The sequence below is a fragment of the Buteo buteo genome, chromosome 3 (genome assembly GCF_964188355.1).
Source record: "Buteo buteo chromosome 3, bButBut1.hap1.1, whole genome shotgun sequence".
Taxonomy (NCBI): Eukaryota; Metazoa; Chordata; class Aves; order Accipitriformes; family Accipitridae; genus Buteo; species Buteo buteo.
The window spans coordinates 20301081-20327635 of NC_134173.1; the positions used below are offsets into that span (position 1 = coordinate 20301081).

The 26555-nt window shown below is 39.1% G+C and overlaps 1 protein-coding gene across 1 annotated transcript; it reads left to right on the plus strand.

The window, feature by feature from the left end:
- The first annotated feature begins 7448 nt into the window (after positions 1-7448).
- NDUFV2 (NADH:ubiquinone oxidoreductase core subunit V2) lies at positions 7449-21399 on the plus strand. The gene is made up of 8 exons (XM_075023016.1): positions 7449-7627; positions 9328-9393; positions 15329-15391; positions 15479-15595; positions 17152-17320; positions 18746-18855; positions 19691-19767; positions 21243-21399. The coding sequence occupies exons 1-8, from the start codon at positions 7586-7588 to the stop codon at positions 21334-21336; spliced, it is 738 nt and encodes a 245-aa protein (XP_074879117.1). The 5' UTR covers positions 7449-7585; the 3' UTR covers positions 21337-21399.
- The last annotated feature ends 5156 nt before the right edge of the window (positions 21400-26555 follow it).

Here is a 26555-nt window from a genome sequence, read left to right on the forward strand (position 1 = left end):
CCTTCCCTCCTCCCTCCTCACTGACCTCGGTGTCTGCAGAGGGGTTCCTCTCACATCCCACTCTCCCCACTCACTGCAGGTTCCCCTTCTTAAATCTGTTCTCCCAGAGGCGCTACCACCATCACTGATGGGGTCGGCCTGGGCCAGAGTCGGGGTCAGCCTGGAGCCGGGGAAGCTTCGAGCAGCTTCTCACAGGAGACACCCCTGCAGCCTCCTCCCCCAACTGCCAAAAAAACCCATGCCACACAAACCCATAACAGTAGGTCATTGGTTTTCCTTTTCTGCACTGCCCTCCTTCTAAAACAGCTTGTAGTCTGAACCTTTATTGTCTGTAAAATCTCTGCAGAAATTTCAAATCTACTTTAGTAATTCTACTCTATTCCACTTCAACCTCACCCACTCAATATGCACCAGGCTGCTCTCAAGTTCTTGCCTTTCCATTTGCTAGTCCTTCACAGATAAGGATCTGGGGAGGAAGGCATCCCAGAAAGATGAAAGACTACATACTGCAGAAAAGAGGAAACTTGTTCTTAAAGAGTATGAAAAGGCAATGCAACTTGTTACTAAAGTTGTCACCATTCTGGTCAAGCGTGATCTTTGTAAAATGACAGTAACACACTGACTGTCAGGAGCTTAAAAGAAAACAGACTAAAATTCCATCCCATGATGTTCTTCCTGCATTTATCTCCATTTAAAGTTACTGTTACCTCTCCTCCCACCCCCCAGACCCACAGAACCTGGTAATAAAATAACCCACAACATGTAAGAAAAAAAATAAAAAAATTTACCCAGCATGAAGTGGGGAGACACTGTAGTGAGGGACGGACAAGAACTAAGATACATGCAAGTAGTAACTGTACAGGGTGGTTTGTCTCTGATTGCTTGCCTGAAAGGTAGAGAGAGTGCATTGATAAATTTTTGGCTTGGGATGCTAGAGGCTGCAACATCACTGGTTGCATTTGGTCAGCACCCTGAAGCCCAGCTTATGAATCAAGGGCCATGCCACAGGGACTGCTGTGTTACCTGGAGCTTGTTAAAGCAAGTAGAGCAACATTCAGACTCCCATCTCTGCCAGCACAAGATCTGAGGTTCACAGGCACTGTGGGAGGAAGACATAAAAAATAAATGAGCTAAATAATGAAGACTAGTTGTACCTAATTATAGTTCCAGCTGCCCTTTTGAATAAAGAAAGTTCAAAGCTGCTGCAAAAAGGTGCTGATCCCTTTTTTTAACGGTGTTTGAACTTCACGGATGATTAACACGAGAAAGTCAGGAGATGCCAATGGAAGTCACACCAGCTTTTCAAAGCCTTGTTGAAGAGAGAAGCTGTGTCTCTTACAGCAGTTTATTTGCACATCAGAACATTCTTAAGCTTAAAGTAATATTTAGCCTGAATACAGAAGCAATGTAAGAATTAAAATTAAATTGTGTAGACTATTTGGAAGCTCCTCTTCCTTACAGTTTTTGGTACCTGACTTGAGAGACTAACTTAGGAAAGTAGCTCTTCAGGCTCTGTACATAGGCAGGAGAGAGTCAGTTAACTACAGAAGGAGTGCAAGTTCCTAGCCTGAGCATTTAAGTGTCCAATGCCAAGTGTGTGAATGCATTTACCTCCTCATCTCTCTCTATTAATAGTTTAACTGAGAAGCATTTGTTCCTAGTTTCCTTCCCATGCTGCAAACCAGGGATTATGAATGCTTGATCACTGGGAACTGAATTTCTCTCAGAGTAGTGGGAAAAACATGGTCAATGGAATAGGATGCCAGGTTATAGGTCAGTGGACTTGTGTTCTTTTCCAGCTCTTGGTGACTTCCTGTGACTAACCAGGGGTTAGTACACATTTGCCTCACATCTTCCTATCTGTAAAATAAATATAGTAATTCCTAATCACATTCTAAAAGAGGTCTTCATCTTTGGAGAACAAAGTCTTAATTATATACCAACTACAATTATGTCATTCCTGGCACAAATATCTATCTGTATGGGCACATTTTAAGTTATTGTTACATATTTCTAAATAATGTAAGTAGTAGAAATAAAGGACAGTTTAAATTAAGATTCTTTCTAAACTTTAAGTGCATTGCATTTCCACTTTCATACATAATGTGAAATGTACTTCCACATAAAGGTGAAATTTAAACTGCTGCAGCATATTGGAACAACTGCATTTGTAGAAAGTACAAATCTAATCAAGGGACTTATAAAATTGTACAATGCCTTTGTGCAAATATTAAACAGCATTAAGATGTTTTTCATCATCCCTTATTCTATCAGTGGAAAAATGTTTCATATTAATGTATAAGCTTGGTCGTTAGACCTCAGTAACACTAAAGCAACATCTAGGAACATAAGCAATGTGTAGGCCTGTTGAATAAAGTGCAGTGTGTCATAAAAGAAGTACAAGGTAAAGAAAAAACTTATCATGTGTTGCTAATCTGTAATGCCATCTGTATAAAGTACAGACTATATCATGAAGAAATGCCAACAATTCATCTTTGAAGTTAAGCACAGATTACTTTTATATTTAAATATATATCAAACTTCATGATAGAAAACAAAATAACTGGCTAAACCATTTATCAATATTTTACTGAGTTCATGTCCCCACAGCTAATGCAAAGCTTCCTCTTATTCATTCAGTGGGTATTGTATAAAGGATGCTGAGGTTACAAGCATTTTATCTGCATTAGGTACACAATACGGCTTGAGCCTATTTTCATTGTCATTCTCCATCATTTAATGGTACTGCTACCATTTGCTTCAAGCAAACTGTAGAACAGAGATGCAAATTTATCATCTCTAGTACTCAAGCCATGGAAGCAAAGTGATCATCAACAAAAGAACTGAAATATATTTGTTGTGTCCAGTGGGTTGTGAAAGCTCATATCTCACAAACCAGTGGGCCTGGTCCTCAGATGAGGAAAATCTGATCAGTTCTTTCTCCTTCAGTGGAGCTATGCCAGTTTCCATGAGCACAGAGGGTATGGGCAGTTACCTATGGCAGTGTCATGCTCCTTCTTTATAAATGTCTTTTCAGATGCTCTAACACCTACTACACTTTCCAGATTTTTCTGGCATAGTAAGGACTATTATCATCCCAGACAGCCTCCCCCTACAGCAGTATTCCCTGGCATTCACTTCCAGTTTGGTTCTTAATTGTTATTCAGCACTGTGGCTAAGTAACTGTGGCTTGGGTTTTTTTCCCATGTTTCATGTGCCTTCTCATTTTTTTCCAGTCTCTATCCTTCTGCAGTTATTTCTCTGAAGAAAAACGTTCTGCAAAGGTGGTTCCATGTACAACCTCAACACTACCCATACAGTCATCTTTTGTTGGAAGAGTTCCTTCTATGATGCTAATAAACATCCATTTTAATATTTACAGTTCTCGGGTGAGTGTGTTAAGCAGGCAGTTCATTGCCTGCTTTGTCTCTATTTTGCTTACAGAAATAGGTCTCAGATCATACTTTACACTAATTCTGCTCTGTAGTACATATAATTTTTTGATTAATTAAATCTAATCTATCACGAAGATGGCCACACTTTTTAACTGAAACACTCCTGGGTATATAAGCCAGTATTTTGTACAGTGTTGCAATGTGAAGATTGCAACTGAGAATGTTTTGTTTTCCAATGTTTTTAGGTCTTAATTATTTAATATGATCTCTTCTGTTTGTCCCCTGTGTTTTCACACTTCTTAAAATAGATCACTGTGCTGGTTAAATACGAACATACTAATGTATAACGCTAAGGTTTCAGAAAGGTCTTAATAGCCTTTTTTTTTTCTTTTTCTTTTTTACATAGTTGACAGCAGAGCTGATTGAAGGTGTTTTAATGTGATAAGAAGCCTGTGATACCATTTGATAGTATTTATGTCCTCTCCAGATGACCTGTGTTCAGAAGAATCTCTTCAAATGGCTTGCCAACATTCACAGTCCCTACACTGCAAATTACTTACTATTTATATTAGTTAATGTTAGAGCATGTATCATAAAATAATTAAAATTGAATATTTTCAAGTATGACTGGTTAATATTACTTGTACTGCTATGGCTGGATGTACTACTTTTGAATGTCAGAAAATATACACTGAATGCCTGTACATGAATAATGGATTGAAGATTAATGGAAGCTGATTTGTTTATTTTTGTATTTCAAGATGCAGAGCAATGTAACAGTCATTAAATATCCCTAGTATATTTCCATTTAAAACAAGAGCCTGAAAGCAATTATTTGGCATAATGCAAACTAATAAAGAAATCCAGTGTCACAGTAAATAATTATTTGATTGCAAGAATAATTACCTAGCCTACATTTGCAGAAAACAATAGCATTCTCCATCTCTCCCTTACTAGCCCATGGAATTAGAGCTTGTGAGGCTGCTGGGAACAGGGTGCAAGGTTACGGAAACAGGTGGTCTGGCCATTTCTCACCCGTCCTTGCACACCTGCCTTACTGGAGACATAGGCACAAGTACATCATCTGCTGCATTTCCAGACCCTTGTCAAAAAAGTAAACACAGGGGGTCTTGTTCTCCTTAATGCAGCTTCCCTTATTGATGGGTCACACTGGAAAAGTAGTTGTCTGAAATCATTGTGGTCCATAAAAGACCCTCTTGGGTATCACTGGCAGTTTGAGTGGTTGCATGCACGTGCTTCGTGGTGCTGCACCAGGCCCTGCATGAAACAGACTTTGGCACTTCAATTCAGTGCATGCAGAAGGCAGAATGCACAAAGCAACGGGCAAGTCTGCAGATCGCTGCAGATACTGGACTCCCATTCAAGGCTACACTGTTTTTTTAGTACTGTCATCTGATAAATAGACTGAGTTTAAATTACAAATGCTTCCAAATGCTTTTTTCCTTGTTTATTAACACACTTACGAAGTCCAAGTGAAAAATGTGTATTGGGCTAACATATAACTAATAAATTACTGTGATTATATATTTTATAAAATAAAAATGGATGTTTATTAATTTATCTGCACAGGAATAGTCCCTGAATCTAATCATACATGGCCTTTGCTATTCTTAGACTGTATGCCTAGGGCAGATTCTCAACAGGATATAAAATTTTGGCTTAGCAACGGAATCTGTAATCTGTGCTTGAACATTGCTGCACCATTATACTTGCTCTGCTTTAGGCAGTCTTTCAAGTGTTTTAAGAATTCATCTCAGGGTAGTATACGAGTACAGAAATGAGGTTTATAAGTGACTAAATAATTAGTGAAAACAAATCAATGAAAATATCAAATACTGGTAGCAGCACTTAAATTACAAATGCTGATAGTAGCTCTCAGCATTGAGGAAATGAAGAATAAGGAGCAGGAAGACAAGCACTGACTACATTAAACCCAAATGTAAAAGGCAGTAGTCTAACCAGAGAGCTAGTCCCACATCCTACCTGATCTGTGCAAGTGAAAAGTGTTCTGTTAAAAGGACATTAATTACAGTAACAGTTGCCAAATATATACGTACACATACTCGTGTATGTCTGTATGTATATATGCAGTTATCTGAAACAGTAGTAAGGACCTTGTTCTAATTGTTCTAATATGTGCACTTGCATAGTGTTTGGGGCTTTGTCTAGAGCTATCTGTTGAGATGTACTGGGGCTCTTGTCTCACCATACACACAGGTTTCTTTACAGGTGCCCTCCAGGTGCAACTACATAGGCATAGCCACTGTGGTTCTGTCTAACCTGGCCTTTTGTCCCAGCAAGTGCCCTGATAGATCATTTTATCAGTACGAATCCATGATGTAATCATGAAATCTTTTTAATAAAATTCACTTTGCTCTAGTGTACTTAATCCTGCCTTTTTGAATGTTTATATGAAGTAAAAAAGGGCCTTTCAACATAAATAAGCACATGAAAAATAAGTTAACATGTTGGATGAAAGAAAACACTGTAAGGAAAGCTGAATTTTTGTTTTATCTTGTATTTACTAAAAGTACTTGATATTCATAGCGTCAGCTAGCAGATCACTACAATTTTTGCAAAAGTAAAATATATGTGCATATTTTCACTACGCACCAGGTCCTGCAGTTCGGTCATGGCAACCCCATGCAGCACTACAGGCTTGGGGAAGAGTGGCTGGAAAGCTGCCCGGCAGAAAAAGACCTGGGGAGGCTGGTTGACAGCCGGCTGAATATGAGCCAGCAGTGTGCCCAGGTGGGCAAGAAGGCCAACAGCATCCTGGCCTGTATCAGAAATAGTGTGGCCAGCAGGAGCAGGGAGGTGGTTGTTCCCCTGTACTGGGCACTGGTGAGGCCGCACCTCGAGTCCTGTGTTCAGTTTTGGGTTCCTCACTACAGGAAAGACATTGAGGTGCTGGAACATGTCCAGAGAAGGGCAACGAAGCTGGTGAAGGGCCTGGAGCACAAGTCTTATGAGGAGCAGCTGAGGGAACTGGGTTGTTTAGTCTGGAGGAAAGGAGGCTGAGGGGAGACCTTATTGCTCTACAACTACAAGAAAGGAGGTTGTAGCGAGGTGGGTGTTGGTCTCTTCTCCCAAGTAACAAGCAATAGGACGAGAGGAAATGGCCTCAAGTTGAGGCAAGGGAGTTTTAGGTTAGATATTAGGAAAAATTTTTTTACTGAGAGCGTTGTCAAACATTGGAATGGGCTGCCCAGGGAAGTGGTTGAGTCACCATCCCTGGAGATATTCAAAAAGCGAGTGGACAGGGTACTTCAGGACCTGGTTTAGTGGACATGGTTAATGGTTTGACTCGATGATCTTGAAGGTCTTTTCCAACCTAAATGATTCTATGATTCTGTGATTCTATGATAATTTAAAAAGGCTGCATCACTGAGACCCAGGATAGATGAGAGGGTGGTGAGCGCAGGGGAGAGCCTCCTCAGGGGAAAGGATATGGTTAAGAGATGTTGGAACATCAGCTGATGCTTTGCAGTCTGAAATGCTGAGTACTCATTGATATAAAATACTTCCTTCTTAGCTGTTATTTGAAAAAATGTGAATTTATTTTACAGTGAAAAAGATACATTTGCATTCCTCGCCGCAAGACCTGAACCCCGGTCAACAAAACTGGGTAGAAATGAGGTAAACGGAGGACCAAAAAAACCTCACCGGTTTCTGCAATTTCCCCCCGTTTATTACAGATACTTCCTTCCAAACGTATTTGTTTTTTCACACTGACGTATGTTACAAAAGGTTAAAATTCACTGGTACAGGTCTCGCGGTTTGCTTCTGTTACTCGATGCAAACCTTGTACGTCTGAGAGGACGGGAATCCAACATCTGCAGGAGGGACAGTCCGCATAACGTCTCCTTCCAGAGCAGGCAGTCGTGATACCTGACAGCGGAGTAAAGCGTGCGGCGACCCGCTCGTTCTGGACGAGCAGCCATCACAAGGGAAGCCACCAACCGCCAACGGCCGCCGCGCGCCCCCGCGCTCAGCCAGCGCGCTCCCGCCCAGGCGGCCGCCCCCTCCCCCCGCGCAGCCGGGCGTCGCCGGCGCATGCGCGGGGCGGGTCTCCTCGCTGCTGCGCGGAGGGCGAGCGTAGGCCTCAAGGAGAAGGAAAAAAGGGAAGGCGGGCGGGCGGACGGTCGCCGCTTGTTGCCGTCGCCGCCATGTTCCTGTGTGCTCCCCTGCGGGCCGCGGCCGCGCGATCGGTAAGGGGGAGGCTGCTGCGGCGACGCGTCTGTCCCCGCCGGTCGGGGCAGGGCGCCCGCTCGGCTGGACGAGGCCGCGGGAGAAGAGGGAGCCCGCGGCGGGGAGGGGGTGGGTGGGGGGGTGGGCGGGCAGCGGGGCCCCGCGGCGGGGCCCGGCTTCGGGGAAGAAAGCCCGGCGCAGGCGGTGAACGGGCGCCGCTGCCGGGTGTCTCCCTCGCGGCCCCGGGGCCTGCCGGACTTGCCTGACCGGCTCTAGAGTTGCACTGCTTGCCTCAAGTGAAAAAGGCTCTAGCAGTAACTGCTTGGTGCTTACTGCGGGTTATTGGGAAGCTTCATAAGTGGAAATAGTGTTTATGTCTTGCCCGTGTATGTAAGATTAACCATTGGAAGGAAAACCCTTAAGTTTGTTTTTCAATCCGATTGTTTTTCACACCAATTGAAATCCTTTAGGCCAGTGCAAAAAATGGGGTCTTGTCCTAGTTCTTGAAGTCTGAAATTACAGATTCTGGTTCTTGGAAACAGTACAGCATCCTTCGATAGAATAAAGGATTTTCATCTGAAGTGCTACTCTTGGTAGGAGACTGCCTCTTACAGCTACAAACCTGAGGCTTACAATGTGGTGGTGGTCCCTTCACAGCCAAAACTGCATGTGTTCTATTTACTTAGCATTTAGTAGGTCTTGTACCAGAGCATCAAATTCTCATTTATATGCCCCTTTCAGCATTGTCTACAGAATTTCAGCTGTATTTGCATGCTCTACTTAGACTTTTTAGTCTTTTGTCTCAATTTTACATGTTGTCTGGTTCACAGAGGACACTCAAATTGGCATGCTGGTGCAGTTCATTTGGTGTGCTTCATGTTAGTTGATAAGGACAACAGGCCGAGGGTCTCCTGGAAGGGGTGGCACACAGGAATGATCTGCAATCCACAGAGTTGTTCCTGTATCCCACAGTTCATTTTGGCCTCTGACAAGGAATGGCAGGAGATAAATTGCTTCCCTGGCTGCTGCTTTCAGATGAGCCAGAAGCGGAGAGCAAAGAGGAAGTAGGTACATACAACATAATACATGTAACTGCATAGAAAATCCAGTGCTTCCTGGAAGGGCTGATCATATCACAGGGAAAGACTGCAGCCATCATGCGAAACTACACTGCAGGTGAAGCTACGTGATCTGCTGCTGAAAAGATTGAGCTGATGAGGTTGCTGTAGTTCACTGGTACCTGGGCTTCGATTTCAGATCTGACCTAATGCGTGTTTTCTCTTATGCCTGATCTCACTGTTCAGTTAGATAAAATCTGAAGAAGCTTGTAAATGCTTACTAGAGAAGAACCTCAATAATGGTACTTTCTGCAGACTTTTTAAAGGATGTGCTATAAAGTAACAAATTGGAAAATTCTGCATTAAATATTTGATGAGAATTTGTATTCAAGGCAGTTAGATTAAACTGTGGCAGAGTATTATCTCTTTGAAGTTAACTCCTTTAACTTCTACACTATCTGAAAAGGTCAAGATGAGTTAAGAGATGTGCTCTTGTACTAGTACAGGAGAGCCCTTAATATTCTTCTCTTAATTCAAATTATTAGTGATGACATTAGAATTAATGGCTTACAATTAGAGTAGAAATCAAGCTGGTTCTGAAAGCAGTCTCTAGCAGTTATGTAAATTATTAACTATTAATACTATCTACTTTTTGTTTGTAGATAAGACAAATTCGATACTTACATAGAACAGCAGTGTGCAATGCCAGTGGAGGAACCTTATTTGTGGTAAGTAATTTTCTACCTTACTGGAAGGGGGATGTGTAACAAGAGTTTGGCATACACTTTTTTTAATCTGCCTAAAAGATTCTGATGGGTAGAGCTTGCTCTAGAAGCCTGCTGGAATTTACAAAAAAGCATTTTTTCAGTGGAACTTCTTATTAGAGCGGTGATAGAGTATCAAAAGGTTTTGTTTTAGTTTTTTGGCCTTGTGTTTCTTACACAGTGAAGACTCTTGTTTATTAATAGTAATGGTGATATTAGCAGCATTTGCATGTGATTGAAGATGAGACTTTGTTTAAACTTATTTCATTATAAAACAGTTCTTGTTTTCTTTTTTTATTGAAGTTAATTCAGTTTGTAATTGAAGCCCATGAAACTTTCTGCAGGTGCAATTTCCTGATTTCTAAAATTTGCCACAGAATTACCCTTACATCCAGGTCTAGCCCTGTTCACTAGCATATGAAAAGTGTAGTGCTTGTTCATATTGTATGTCATATAGCATGTTGCATAATGATTTATAATTGAGGCCATTAGGCGTTATCATAATATGTATAAATAGCAATAGTGATTGCAAAAAAACCCCAAACTCCAACCCTCAAATTTAGATGTGTAAAGTAGATGTGTTTTCTGTCTGCTCTAAAGAGAACCTGAAGCATCTCAGAGGTATATTCTGTCCAATTCTGCTCCATTCAGAGCTTTATCTAGTCTGCAATTCAACAGCTGAATAATTTTGCATTTTTCCAGCATGTAGTAGAAATCAGCACTTCACTAGAGAATTGACCACTGCATTGGAAGCAGGTGCTCAGCATTTTTAGACAGATTTTTTTTGTGTTGCTGTTGTTGCCCTTCTGCAGCTGTCTACAGCTTTTCTCTTAAGATGAAGTTAATGGGATTACAGTACATGCTTCGTATACTTTCCAGAAAACTGAACAGGCATTGATGATTTATGGAGTGAGAGCTAGTATTCAACGAATAGAGGAAGTGGGGTAGGCCAACAACTTAGGAAACTTCAAGCGTAGTTGAGGTTGATGAAGACAGGCAAAAGGTGGTGTTGGCACCCTAATGGATATTTGTGTCTGGCATATGAAGCTAGATAGCCTTCTAAATTCTCCAGGCATTTTTCAAGATTTATGTAACTGCTTAAATTATTTGCTGGAGGGAGGAGCCTGAAAATAGAGAAAGGGAAGTAGAAAAGAAAGTGTGTGTTTTAGTTAGCTACTTGTGATATTCAGCTCTCTTATTTAATAGCATCATTCACTCCTTTTATTTTTATTCCACAACAGAATTTTTGCTAGTAGAGCATAGGAAATTGTTTGTGTGGGGGTTTGTTTTATGGTTTGTCTGTGAAGTAGAAGGCTATGGGAAGAAGATAGTTGGATGTCACTGTGTGTGCGTGTAATTGTTTGCCCTAAATATAAGTAAAAACCTTCAGAGCAAATTTCAGATGTTATTTAACACAGCAAATTTCAGGGGAAACTCTTCCTGCTGAGTTGAGCTGAAGGCATTATTGTAACCAACGCTAAGTGTTTGTATACAGTCAAAAAATGGGGCACTTTTTTCCCCAGATTTCTGTAGGGAAAACACATTAGAAAAAGTTTTAGTTTTCTGGAATATTACAAGCAGATGAAGTGTCAAAGGTTGGTTAAAACTGCTTGTGGAGGAGTAGTAGGCTTACCCAGGAGTAACTCTAACCTGTTGTGGTGGTCCTCTTTGTATGTCAATTTACATGAGTGTCTTGGTTTTGTTTCGCAAAGCATATTGGTGCTTCTTGTTGCACATTCCATATAGGAAATCTATAGGTGAGGAAGAGAAATGCATACAGCGTATTTGTTTTGTAATAGCAGGGGACACGCTGGCAGAGGACCTGGTCGTCTTAAAATCTAGTATTAAAAGGCAGTGCTGATTTGCACGCCCTTGTATCCCTTTGCAAACTTTTTTCATGCAAGTTTTTTCTTTACATGTTATCAGAAACATACAGAAATAAAAAAACTTCTACTGAAACTCCTTTTTATTCTGAAACAGCCAAGAAGAGACTTTCCCAACAATTAAACTCAGTCTGGTGCCATCACAGGCAGCTAGATCACACTCCCAGAAGAGTGTATCAAGTTTAAAACTAGGTAGATTGTTTGCCCATTGTAACCTAAGAGAGCTGTTCCAAATATATCATGTTTCTGATGGCTAGGGAAGGCCTGATTTCAAAGATACTTTTATTTACAATAGTTGCCTTTATTTCTTTAAACATGCCTTCTCTATTTTTAACTTTTATCTGTCTTTAGCCTCCTTAACAGCTAAAACTTAACTGTTCTACTTTGTGGTTTTCAACACAGGGACCGAGTTTCCTTAACACATCGACTGCCCTGATGTGGGCTTTGTCATAGGGCTGCACAGGCTTCAGTACAGAAAGTTAGATAATTGCTATATTACAGTTTAGTTACTTGTGAAGATGGTCAGTGAAATACTTGGGTCTGAGCGCACTTCTACTATTCTTAACGTAAGAAGGTTTATATCTTGAGTTTTGCTGGAATAGTGAATGTAGGGTACTTTACCCTTGGAGGGGAAGTAATGAATTTCAGTTGCTGATTTGATTGGGACTTCTAACAGGTTGTTGCCCTAAACGTCTATTCCCCTGCATACCACACAGTTCTCTCATTTTGGTTTACAGTGTTTTGGACTAATGTTTACCACAGGTACACAGGCATAGGTCAAGTTTCAGGCCGACTTTTTCGCAGTATACATGAAAGCTCAATTATTCTAGTTATTCTAATTCTTCAGTGCTCTTTAATAATTCTGTCAAGAAAGACAGATGATTAAATCACTGAAAAAGAATAATAAAATGGCCCAGGTTGATGTAGCAAAAAGAATGAGATGAACATTCAGCAGCCTTAGTACCTTCCATGAGAGAGTACCATCATCTGTGCGGGCAGTGTGGCTTTGGTAGGCCTTCACAGTGCAGTTGTTCACACTTTAAGTAGGTTAGGCTGAATGCTGCAATAGAAATGTGATACAGTCAAGCTATGTGTAGAATGAAAACATACTGTGTAAGACTTCAGGAAACTGGGGAGCACAAGAAGGGAATTGGGGAAAAAAAAGCATGGCTAGAATTTGACCTTGCTTTTCTACAAATTGCTGTAGTTGGTACAGACATAATTGTACTTAGTTTGTGTATAGAGGAAGCCTTAATGTATCAGTTTCTTTTTATGAGCATCTGTTATATGAGGAAGGGTTGGGAGAGCTGGGACTGTTAGCGAAGACTGGGGGAGGAGGGATCTTACCAATGCCTATAAATACCTGAAGGGAGGGTGCAAAGAAGATGGAGCCAGGCTATTTTTAGTGGTGCCCAGTGACAGAACCAGAGACAATGGCCTTGGAGTACATCAAGCAACACTTTTTTACTGTGAGAGTGACCAAGCACTGGCACAGGTTGCCCAGGGAGGTTGTGGAGTCTCCCACCTTAGAGTTATTCAGAAGAAGCTGTCTGGACATGGTCCTGGGCAACCAGCTCTGGGTGGCTTTGCTTGAGCAGGGGGGTTTGGGCCAGACGACCTCGAGGTCCCTTCCAACCTCAACCACTCTGTGATTTAACATAGTATTCCTTCCAATACTGTGTCCTTAATTCTGATCTTGTTCTCCTGAATCTGTGTCCTAAGAAAAGGCAGAAATGCACTGACACCATTTAGGAGCAAATCAGCTCATGCAAGTCTCAGATAAATGGTGCGTCATCAGACAAATGGAATACTAGGGAACATGTGACTGACAAATTCGTAACAGCTCAGTAGACCTAGAACTCTGTTAGCTACTGATGAAAACTATCAAACTCTCCACAGCACAGAATGAGACGAAGCCCATTTAGGAAAATGGAAAATAAAAAAAGGTGACATGATCTTATTTGTATTCACCTGTGCTGTAGCCTTTAAAACGTATTTTGGGGCCTTGCTGCACAGAACTGACTGTGTGGCAAACTAGCTTCAGATATAAAGTCTTTATTATTCCTCCTCACATGTAGGGTATTTAAGGATACCAGTTTAGAGATGATACACTGAAAAGAAGAGCTGTTGTAGACAAAGAAGGAGATTTTAATAAATCAAATATACTTACTTGCAAAAGAAATTGAGATGAAGTACAACTGTAACTATCAAATAGCTATGGAAGGCAAAATAGCAGACTGAAATAAAATGGGTATGCAAATTTGAGAAGGAAAAGTTAAGTTATGGAAGTACTTATCATGGATTTGATCTGTGCAGCTAAGACATAGAACAGGTCTGTAAGGGAAAAAAAATTACAAGTTGCATGGTATTCCCAATTAGTTTTTCCTCCATCAGCCTCTTTTTGGGAACTTTCCTTAAAATTGGTAGAAAACCCTCAGCAACACTACATATAAGGAGTCAAATCCTGTATCTGGAAGGGTCAGTCTAAAATAGTGGCAATTGTGTTCCTAAAAGCTGTTTTAGGTTACCTTGTAGACCGCACAATAAACAATAAATTCATACGTAATAAAATATTAGTGTGTTCAAAGGATATTGATTATCTTTCTGCAATGCCTTTTATTAGGGGAAAGTCGTCCTTAGTGGAGAAGTATATATTGACTGTAGTTTTATATTTGACTTGGAACTGTGGTAGGGGTACAAGCTCTCAAATTGATGGGAGCAGTAGTACTGTCTGCTCTAGGATATACACAGGATAAGCAAAGGGAATCTCTCATTAGACTAACAGGTATAATTTAAGTTTTTGGCCTTTCAATATTTCCATATTAATTTCTAAATCCAGGAATAGCTATGGACCATACATATTTTAAGTTCTGCACTGATGACAGTCTTTCAGTATGCAAGTATCTTGCAGTGTTAAGATTTTTCATTAAATCCTTCACTGCTTAATATGAACACAGCATGGAAACTACAAAATCACCCTAGATTACTTGAGAAAATGATCAAAGTGAAAGCCAGTGGAGTGGATTTCTTTCTCCTAAATATATTTTTAAAGCTTTTATCATTAGCTGGTTGTAGATTACTTCTAACATCAAGCCTCAAGTATAGCTTGCATTTTCCCCCAAACTTTCCATTTAATTGAAACTTTCTCAATTTGAAAACTGTATAAAGTTTGGAATGAAACTTAGCTATGAGTGTTTCAAGGATACCATAATGAGCTGCTTAGAGGTAACTGAAAATTTTGGGCAGGAAGTTTTTCTGGTGGATAAGGATTTTCATCAGAACTTAAGATTTTATTATAGGAAAATGTCACTTTCTTCAAGACTTCCAAATTTATATTTTCTGAAAATAGAAGAACTAGTTTCAATTCGATGTTTCCCTAGAAGACCACCTTAAAAATAATATAATAGAATACCTTATTTTGGAAATATTAATTCAAAATTCTGCTTCTTCCATTCTGATTCAGAGTTGTATCTAAAATTAAAATGTTGAAATCCATTACAAATCAAAAGAATATATTAAAATGGATTAATGTGTGTTTGAATGTGCAAATGTTTTAGTTGTATAGCAAGCTTCTTGATGAATTTTGAGGTTTTTACAGTTAATGCCTCATGGTGAAAGAAAAAAATGGGCTGCTATTTAAGTCCTGTGTTGTTTATTAAGGTATTAACCAGAGGACTGTGAAGAATTTGAACATAATTGCTAAACTGTGTTAACAGTGTTAAAAAAAAAAAGCATATTTTGATAACACCATATTCCTCAAGAAATGTTTTTAATAGGAAATAACAGGTATAAGTCATTATTTTTAAGTGATGAAATAATTATCAATATTTTTTATAACATTCCCAGACATATTTAATCATTTGACTACTATGAAATTTTTATCTGGAATATATCAGTTTTATTCAAGCAATTCAACTGTTACTGTCTAATGAGAAGATGTTTTATAACAGTAAATCTGTCCTGAATAATCTCCTGACAGCCCTATTTTTACATGTTTTCTTTTTCTTTTCCTGAAGCACAGAGATAGTCCTGAAAATAATCCGGATACGCCATTTGAGTTCACACCTGAAAACCAAAAGGTATGCGGACAAAAAAAGTTAAATACACAGACTTTGTCTTTAGATCAATACTGATACGGTTTTTTTTCCCCTTCTCCCTTTAAAAAGCGAATAGAAGCAATCATAAACAACTACCCAGGGGGACACAAGTCTGCAGCTGTCATGGCAGTACTAGATTTGGCCCAAAGACAGCATGGATGGTTGCCCATATCAGCTATGAACAAGGTATTTAGTACTTAATTATCTTATTATGGTTTTCTTTAAATATCTTACTAGAATATTAGCATTTATTTATCAAAGCGTACTAACGTGGGAATTTACATGTGGCACAGAATTGTGAGAATTCCCTTTGAGACTACATTTTAAAAAATAAAAGGGAAAACTAATGCAGAAAACTCAGGGCTCCATTGTCTACATAATATTAGCCCATTTACAGACAGAAAAAACCAAAAATTATATGAGCCTTATTTAGATAGGCTCTTTTCCCAGAATCATCCTGGAAGTAGGAACAGAAACTTGAAAGATTTTGTTCACTGCTGAATTTGGGGAAAGAAAAAACATAACGATGGTGGGGTTTTTCTCCTCCCAGATTAGTGGTACTACACATATTCCCAGTGTTGTACCTAATCTTTAGGCCTGTAAAGACTTCTGCAGAGCAGTGTTAATGCCTCACAGCAAATGCTCAGTAGACTTATCAAGTTATTAAAATTGTTTCAAAACAAGCAAGTAAGCAACTACGCTGCTCCAAAGTGATAGGTTGCACGACAGTAATCAAATACCAAGAAATAAAAAATTCTGGTCTATATTCATATGAATAAATCTAACATATTTTGTGTTACAATCTGTCATATCATCAGTTTTAAAGTGAAAAGTTTTAAATTCAATCAAGATACATGCTAAGTGAGGATTGTGAGTGTTACAGAAATTACTGAAGGATTTAAGTGCACATTTAGAGAAAGGCAACTTACCTTTGTTTGTACAGTGTAGCATAAAGCCTCAAATCTCCATTAATACTGAATGAGAAAAGTATTTTTGGTTACTTTAAGTTTCAGATTCATACTATGTTTAAAATTATCTTAAGATTTTTAAATGAACAAATATTTTCCATGGTTTGTTATTTGCCTGCAACACAGACTGGAACATAAAACAGTTACCCTTTTGAAAACAGAGCCAGTTCTCAACCTGAGTAGTTTGCCAGGGTTCTAGGTTAATGAGGTTAGGGATATTTGCACTGGAACTGGCTCCATGGAGATCATGCTTCACTCCCTATTTACTAGCTGTGACATCAGTCTGCACATGTAGCCGTGGCATTTCTAAGGCCAGCCCTGGTACGTGACAGAACCTGAGACAGACCTGCTTTATCTGAATTAGGCGAGCATAGTACCAGCCTATAAGTATTCCCTTACTGAAAGGCTTATGCGGGTTAGTATGGGCAGATGTGTAAAAGTTCATTCATTCATACAGCAGAAGAGCAATATAAGCTGGAAATGACAATGAAAGCTGGAACCCGGCTGACTTCTTGCATCTAGCTTGTGTGTGATGCTAGATGCTGGAAGGGAATTGACTTGAACTCCTTGCTGTGCTAATCCATGGCTTACTGGAGTTTGTGCTCAAGAAGGGTGACTCCAATCAGAGTAACTCAGGTGTCTTTTCTTGGCATTTGAAAACAGCTGTGCTTTGATACCCATCCCCTCCCTGTTATTTACTGAAATGGTTTGTTAAATGGCTTTACTGATGCCCTGTAAGAATTCAATATAGTGTCTGCTTTCCCCTTGTTCCAGGTTGCTGAAATTTTAGAAATGCCTTCCATGAGAGTGTATGAAGTAGCAACCTTCTATACAATGTATAATCGCAAACCTGTTGGGAAATACCATATTCAGATCTGCACTACCACACCTTGCATGCTGCGAGACTCTGATAGTATTTTAGAAGCCATTAAGAAGAAACTTGGTAGGATACAAATTTGTAATATACTTTTTACTTTTTTTTACCTTTGTTTAATGATACTGAAGTAAAATTTTTTGTATGCTGGGGACAGAGCAATAGTATTGAAAATATGGAGTGAAATCATTGGCGAATAGGTACTAAGCACTTCAAATTTCAGATTTTGTATTCTTTAAGGGGATTTCAGTACAGTAGAGCAGAAAAGGCCATTGACTAGAGTGCTGTTTAGTGGTTTTAAAAGTGGTTTTAAAGGTAATTTGCCAGGAAATGCATTATTCTAATATGACTCTTGGACTGAGAAATTAAGCCCTATCCCATATATATGAGAGGACTCTGAATGCTATGGCACTTTTTTGTAAGCAAAGTAAGATTTTTAAGGTATATGCTATATGAAGGTTGTTTGTGAGGCTTTTTTTTTTTAAGTAAGGTGATAGAATCATAGAATGGTTTGAGCTGGAAGGGACCTTAAAGATCATCCAGTTCCAACCCCCTTGCCATAGGCAGGGACACCTTCCACTAGACCAGGTTGCTCAAAGCCCCATCCAACCTGGCCTTGAAAGCTTCCAGGGATGGGGCATCCACAGCCTCTCTGGGTAACCTGTGCCAGTATCTCACCACCCTCACAGTGAAGAATTTCTTTAGATGAAATTTGTCTTCATGTGTTACTGCAAAGATAGCTTAATTTAACTGAAACTCTTAGCCTGAGAAATAAAAGCATTAAGGATGATTGTGTAGCTCTTACTGAGACATGGGCCTTACTTAGACTTTATTAGTTTTTCTCCCCTTCTAATAACTATGGAGGAGAATTGCTTTTCAGCATTCTTCCTTCCATGGAGAATTTTGTTGAAGATCAGACTCCAAGATGTTATTTTGGCTAACGTGCCCTCTGGGGAAGGTCTGTATCTGTATCACTAGAACAATAATGTGTCATAGGAGCTAAGTATGTGTACGTAGTTGTTCAGGAAATAATCCTTTATGTATAAACTTGGAAGTCGTTTATGAATTTGTAGCTAACTGTTAATGCTTGGATCTTGGTTAATTTGGGAATTCAGTATTCACCACTGTATATTAACACATTTATTATCAGCACAAGAAAGCTGTGTTTTTCCCTGTTTTTCCATTCTATTGTATTGATAACTAAAAATGTTCCTTAGAGCTGTTACATTTCTTGGAATTGTCATTTCATGATTATTTGTTAATAAATCATACCTGTAAATGAGGTCTCAAAAATCTATCTGAAGACTGACTTCACAGTTTATTAGAATCTTTTGTTTAATGGAAACATTTTGGACTCATTTAAGAGGATTTAACTATGCAAATGTTTTTAAGGCCAAAATACAAGTAATGAGAAGACTGTGGAGTACTTAGACTCATGCTTGATTAATCATGTTCAATAACCATTGCTAAACCTAGTATTCTTTATTGGTTTAGGTATAAAAGTTGGGGGAACAACACCTGATAAACTCTTCACACTGACAGAAGTGGAATGTTTAGGTGCTTGTGTAAATGCACCGATGGTACAAATAAATGACAATTACTATGTAAGTATTACATTCCCTTTTAAAAGAATAAACTTCTTTGCTGGGTTACTTGTATTTTCACTTGTTTTAGATTCTGAAGTTTTGGTCAGTTACTTTAAATTCCTATTGGCAGGGACAACTTACAATGTAGAGCATCTTTTAGTTTCTTGGCCTCTTGCTGCCATCTGTATCTGTATCACATCCTATCAGTGTATTTTTTCCTTTCAGTTACTGTCTTGATTTATACAAGTGGGGTGATGCATTTTTGTGACAGTGGTCTGCCCATAAATCTGGAATTTGTAAAAAGGTATTTGATAAGCTTTTAAAAGCACTTTAAAGAAGTCTATTGGAAAGCCTGGACTGGTTTAACACTATTTTTGAACTTTTAGACTTCTGAATTACAGTTTACTTGGGATGCCATAGACCAAAGGAATTAATGTATTGACTGAATCCAGCTTTTTAAAAAAACTTATTTTTAAAATATTTTATCACAGTCTGATTAATTTTTTGAGAACTGTTGTCTTGAACTGTACCCACAATTTTTTTTTTGGTCACAGCTGACACCGTTTTGCAGTATGTGCAGTGGCATGTGTATAGTGGGTCAGCAGAGATCAGCTCACTAATGTATCAAGGAAGCTGAAAACACATATGTAAAACAAAAATTTTAACATTAAAATGACAGTAGGCTTTTTAATTGTCCTAATTCTTTAAAGCAGTATGTGTGTTTATGAACAGGATCAAAATTACCTATGCTAGGATCACACCCGAGAGAGCCACTAATGTGATGAATTTTGAATCCTGCAATTAACAGAATTGCTGATTCTTTTTCTGTTTTGTCCATTATTTTTTTTTACAGGAAGATTTGACACCCAAAGATATTGAAGACATAATTGATGAGCTAAAGGCTGGCAAAGTTCCCAAACCTGGCCCAAGGTATGCTATATTGGTATAATACTGGCCAACTACTTGAAGGCTGATCCTTTTGAGAAACTCTATTCCTGTTCCAGTGATTTGAGTTCACAACCTACAGCTGAAAAGCATTCATTAGTTTACTGAACACAATGGCATGCATTCAGTGCCTTTCTATATATTCAAAGCCAAAAAGAACTTGAAAGTACTGAGAATTGTCATTTTCTTGATGACTGACTAGAGAGGATGTGCATGAAATGTGAAAAAGCCAGTTCTGATTTGGCTTAGTACTTAATAGGTGAATGATATCACCTGCTGGCATTTTTGTCTAAATCATGTAAATCAACAAATGCCTGGTTTTTTTTTTTTCCCCCGATTTCTGATGAAACCCAGGAAGATCACAAGTTTGTGAAAGGGTTATTTCTGAACTCTTCTTACCTGTTACTTTCCACTGTTCTTTGTTAGTGCAACTACACATATGTTGGTGTGGAGGAATTAATTTGCCTTGGGTGTGTTACTGTCCTGGTTTCAGCTGGGATAGAGTTAATTTTCTTTCTAGTAGCTGGTATAGTGTTGTTTTGGGTTCAGTATGAGAATAATGTTGATAACACACTGATGTTTTCAGTTGTTGTTAAGCAGTGTTTATCCTAAGTCAAGGATTTTTCAGCTTCTCATGCCCAGCCAGCAAGAAGGCTGGAGGGGCACAAGAAGTTGGGAAGGGCCACAGCCAGGACAGCTGACCCAAGCTGGCCAAAGGGATGTTCTATACCACCTGACATCATGCCCAGTATATAAATTGGGGGGGTGGCTCGGGAACTAACTGGGCATCAGTCAGCAAGTGGTGAGCAATTGCATTACGCATCACTTGTTTTGTATATTCCAGTCCTTTTATTATTATTGTAATTTTATTATAGTTGTTATCATCATTATTAGTTTCTTCCTTTCTGTTCTACTAAACTGTTCTTGTCTCAACCCACAAGTTTTACCTTTTTTTTTTTTCTTCCCCATTTCTCTCCCCCATCCCACTCCGGGGGCGGGGGGAGAATGAGTAAGTGGCTGTGTGGTGCTTAGTTACCAGCTGGGGTTAAACCACAACAGTTACCTCTTCCTATATAGTTTCTATAATGATTTTTTTTAATACAAGAACAATAATCTTTAAAACAATTATAGTTTCCAAACACAGGGAAGCATCTTTAACAAAGTGCAAGTCCTAAAATTAGATACTGCTTTTGGTATTACTGGGATCAACATCACTTTTAAATAAAGAGAAAACTAGTGGTCCTATATTGCATTTCAGTTATGAAACTATTTGTTACTACTTGAATTTGGAATCCTTTTGATTTTAGAGTAGCACCACATATTTCTGAAAGATGAATACGAAGAAGGAAAGAAAAACCAAAGCCTTAAATCAGATTTGTAACTGTCTTCTATCCAGTGATTAAACAGTATCTGAGGTTATAACAATACCAGCAATGAATAAAAATGCTTTCATTTTTCAGGAGTGGACGTTTTTCTTGTGAGCCGGCTGGTGGCCTTACTTCTCTGACTGAACCACCCAAAGGACCAGGTTTTGGAGTTCGAGCTGACCTCTAAGGATTTTTGTAATATAGTATGAACTGTCTGAAAAATAATAAAGTAACTTTAATCTCAGTAAAATGATGAACATTCTAATACTTTTCCAAAAAATAAAGGAAGCAACAGCAGTTAGAATATCTAAGTTAACCACTGTTTTAACTACTGCAAAGCATAATTCTAGATCTTAAGTAATTCTGTAGACTGTAAAGTGACTCACTGGAGAAGCAACAAAACTGACAATTACAAGTCTGGCAAATGCACAAGGAAACAAACTGAAAGGAGATTATCTGACAAAACTTTATAGCATGTTACTTTTAACTGCAATTAAACAACAAACAAACACGAAAGGTGATCCAAGCTGTGTTGTGTAAAAAATCTGGTAGGTTCAGTAAGTGGTTCTTCTTGAGTCTAACTCTTTTTACTACCATTCCGTGACCAGGAAAAATGTGAAAAATATCTTTTTATCATGTTACAAAAAAAACCAAGCCTGACCCAAATGGCAGGAGTACTCCACTAAAAGTCAACAGCAACAAGAAACCACTTCCTGTACAAATTTATGCAATACAGCCAAGGTATGCAGTTGGGGGAAGACAGAATATACCACAAGAGTTTAATACATGGCTAAGTGTAATATGTGAAACTAGTTATTTTATTGACACATCTTTCTTTGACCTTACTGCAGTGTATCAGCTACTTTTAAAATCTGTGTGAAATTGAGGTATTTCTCCTAACAGAAAAAACTTGAAGATCATTAAAAAAAAAAGACTGCATATTGACACTTAATACATATGCTTGTAAAATATGGCAAATGCTTTATGTATATACACATACATGCATTTCAATGTAAACTAGGAAATGTGAACATGTCAGTCACCTGAGACCATATTGTGTCTGCCTCTTCAAAAATCTGCTGTGGAACTTACATTCTTACCACAATTAATGTGATAGAGCTTAATTGTATTATTTATATTGTATTCTATATTTAGTTTGTTTTGATATTCTGATTAACAGTACTTCCTTAAACTAACCTCCCTCTTCTGAGTCAAATTTTGTATCTACAGATTTCCCTGCATAATCATTATCTCATAGAGTTTGTTTGTGCCCCACCTTTATTTCAGTAGGCTCTCTGAAGTTCCTTGATGTATTGTTAAACAAGTAGTGTTACTGTTGGTAGTTCCAAGAGCAAGATAAATATGTATATAATTTGTATGTAAAACTTGCTATCCCTTCTACATTACTAAATTTATAAAATGAAATAATTGAATTGCATACAAATGGAAAAGTAAATTGATAAATAAATACAAGTCGTGAGTGAAGCAGTCACCCAATAAGCATGAAAAAAATCTTCTATATAAGTGCTATGGAACACTATGCATATGAGAAGATAGTACATGGATTGAAATACCTGTAATTGAAAGTTGCTGAATGCTCTTCTGAAAGGTCACTCCACTCACTATTTCTAATAGCCACACACCTTGTAGCAGGCCAGGCATCTGGCGCTATGTGGCACTTCTCTTGAGACATGAGATAGCATATTACATTTTGATGCAGAGAGACTCATTTTAATATACCAGTCTGTAACTAAGCTGTTTGCTTAACTATAACAACAAAGCCGTATTCTAGTTTGTATAGGATTACCTCATTCTAACCTAGTATGAAAGCAGGCAACTATTTTAAAATTATACATTGAATATAAATGAGGATTTTGCATGCATTGTGGAACCATCATGTGCTACAATTATTCACTTTTTTATGTAACTGATAGGATTGCATAATTGTCTTGAAGGGAAACATGATTTTAGACCTGCCACGTTTGAAACTTTGAGGCATACAAAAACAAAGCTCTAGAATGCCAGACTCCTCCCATTGATAAACCTGGACAGGAGGATTTGTTGCCTTGTCCCACTTTTCTCCCCATTCATTCCATCTGTACATGAAAATCTTGCCGTCTCATGAGCAGAACATGGATCTCAACAGTTTCCCATTTGTTGGAGATCGTTAGTGATGTTCCACAGACAATTATGTCAGTCATTTTGATGCAACACGTAACAGTCTGCCAATCACTTGACTAGAAAAGGGTAACTGACGTTATCATTACTGCATGATACAAATCTGATACACCACTGTTTAAGTTGAATATTGTAGGCAGCTATAGAACTGAAATATTTGAAGAGAAATAAGCAACTAACCATTACTTTTCTCTCTCATCTTACCCACTTCATTCATCAATTATATGAGGCTTTATGGTCCTGGGTTTTACATCAAAAAAGTTTGGCAATCATTTTATTAAGATAAATGATTAATGAAAAAATTCACATCTTCTGTTACTTCAAGTTTTGTGCAAATCTGAACATTTCAAACTTCAAACGTCTCAACTAGAAATACAGATTCTGCACTATTTGTTACATGTAGTTGTTTACTATATACAAAGTTATTTTCACAATGATAATCCTCATCACAGTCCTGCTTAACAAGGTGATCATTATGGAAGAGTTCCAGAATAGCGTAAGAATTAATATATCCAAGTTCTCTTTTCTGTTCTTGAATAGCTGCAGATACTATCCTGTGCTTGCTTTTACTGGTAGTATTGAATATTTTAGATAACAAATATTAACAGGACATAATTTCCATTATTCTCAATCCTCAATAGCAGAGGGTTACTAGTAGTAATTCTGGGCAGCTGACACTAACCTGTCAAATAATTAAACACTTAAAATTCTGCAGTTTCAATCTACTGGTTAGTGTCTTGGATTGTAAGAGTACCAGGTGGTGAGTTAAATGAAAATTGAGTTAACTACAGCAACAGTCAACACATTCCTTAAACTGGTAAGGCAGCAGTAACAGAACCGATGCTGTGGTTTTGGTGGTCTTGTTTGCCCCTCTCCCTGAATGAGAGAAAAATGAAAGAATTCACATGCTATATTAATTCTCCAAATGTAAAAGCAGAAGAAAAATAAGTAAAAGAACACCCTTTAACTGGGGAGGAATATAAGACTACCTAGAGAAGATTTTAAGAAAAATAGCTAAAGTCTTGGGAAAGGAAGTGAGATTTACAACATGGAAGCAGAAGACACACAAAGAATCCACTGGACTGAGTGTGTGGGTGGTGGTTGTTCTTTGGTAAAGATGGAAGAAAGTCTAGAGTAATGAGAAACTCCACTAGATAGCCAATGATGTGTTCAATGTTGCATAATGGAAAGGATTTCTGTGACTTCCACACACCACTAGAAAAATGTTATCTGGAACCATGTTCTGTCATTAAACAGAAAGCAGCTATGAAGTTCAATTCCACCTGTGCAGTATGTTAGCCAGGCTCACCAGCTGACCTGCCACAGGCTAGTGCATATGCTTTTACCAGCATGACATTTTGCAAGTTCTTAGGGTAAAGTTATTATTTTTGTATTGCAGTCTTAAAATTCTCAGTTATTCAATTACTAGATTGAACTCAGCAATGACACAGTTCACCCAGATGCTGTGCACGTTTCTTAAGACCAGTAGTTCGCACAGCAGACGTTTCACTAGGGAGGGCAGATCAAGGGAAGTACTACGCATACCAACACAGTGCAGCTACAAAAGCATTTTGCAGCTGTACTGTATGTAAAAGGGAGGGGCTTCTGGAGACAAGGGGAAAAAATTAATGTAGGGTTAGCAATGAACAATTAACTGACGCTTGATTTTTGTTAGTCCAAACAGTGGTTCTTCTAAAAGGCTTAAGGAACCATATTTTTTAGTTACTATTAGATATTACCAAATCTTAGTCTCTACTTAAGAAGGTGTTGCTCATGAGACTCCTTCCCTGTTACCTCAGCTGCTGGCTGTGAGCACCTACCAACACATAATGAAATCTCAGAACTGCACACTACTCATGCTGATGTACAAGGACCAGAATGCAGTATTACACCACTGTACTACACCTGTAGCCTGTCATGTTTTAGAGGATGAATCATCAGTATCATCCCTATATAGTCCTGTGTGAAGGAAAAATATTCTACCTTGGGAAACAGTTCTTACTTCACTTACGCTAACAGTCTATAGCTTGCAATCTGCTCACCACCACAAGTGATGACCTCTGTAATCAACCTGACATGAAGGAATATGAAGTGAATGCAACTCCCTTTGTTAAGTGGTGACGGGCGCTGGCATACTTGCTCCTGGTCAGCTGACAGTACTCACACTACACTAACAGAATCAAATGAAAAGAAAGGCAGTTGCTTTACAACACAAATGATCTGTACCATCATTTGTAGAGTAAGATTTCTGAAAGCAAGAGAGAGAAGTTTGCCTAAACAATAGGATGCTGTGTAGCATGGGAGTATTCGAGATTTGTGATGCCATTCTCTACCCATGCTGGAACACGATGGGTGGAGATCAGAATATGGGAGAAGTCCACGCTATTAGATGGTCTTAATCAAATTAATCTTTTAATTCTGAAAAATTCACCTTTCTGACTTGGGTAATAAATATTACGGAGTTCTTGCTTTCTACACAGTAACAAAGTAATCCAGTAGCAGGCTGAGCATGGCAATTAAGACTACATCAAACAGAAGGGCTTTGTTTAGCTGCCTTCTCAAAATGCACCTGACAGCCCACCGATCTTTAGCACCTGGAGAATATTATTCAAGTATCCACACGTACAGAACCACGCAGATTCTTTAAGCCTTACCACATAATATTATTTTAATAAGCAGATGCGAAACCTTTCACAAATGCAGATAAATGACCCATTTTTAAGGTTGCAACTAGGACTAACATCAGTCTACTTCTGTAACCCCTTTTGATGCCTTTACATGACGTCTGGCTTATTGGTGCAAACGAGACACCCTAAAAAAAGCAGGGTTTTCTTTGTTTTGAAACCTGGAAGCAGGCCCAAGCATCAAACGGCAGGCGGTGCCGGCCTGCGGGGCTAAGGGTCGCATGCTTCCCGCAGAAGGTCCTGCAGCTCTTTGCCTTCACCCGCCGGGATGCGAAGCGCTGGGACCGAGCGGCGGGCGGCTGCGGATTCGGACTCCGCCTAAGCGAGGCGCGGAAGCGCTGACCGCCCGCGGCGGGCTCCTCCTCCCACAGCCGCTCTACGCGGGTGCCCCGAAGGCGAACGGCTCCCCCCCCCCCCCCCGGGCTCTCCGGCACCGCGCCACACCCACCTGGCTCCAGGGGCCTCTCCCAAAAGCCGCGGGCCCTCTAACTGCAGCCTGCAGGCACGCAGCGCTCCTCTCGGCCCTCGTGTGACCGCGTACGCT

What these genes read in the sequence shown, in the direction of transcription:
- NDUFV2 (XM_075023016.1), top strand. Translation starts at nt 7,586, where the DNA reads ATGTTCCTGTGTGCTCCCCTGCGGGCCGCGGCCGCGCGATCG. An exon ending in TCACACCTGAAAACCAAAAG is followed by an intron (nt 15,392 to 15,478) that starts GTATGCGGACAA and finishes CCCTTTAAAAAG; the next exon opens with CGAATAGAAGCAATCATAAA. An exon ending in GTTCCCAAACCTGGCCCAAG is followed by an intron (nt 19,768 to 21,242) that starts GTATGCTATATT and finishes TTCATTTTTCAG; the next exon opens with GAGTGGACGTTTTTCTTGTG.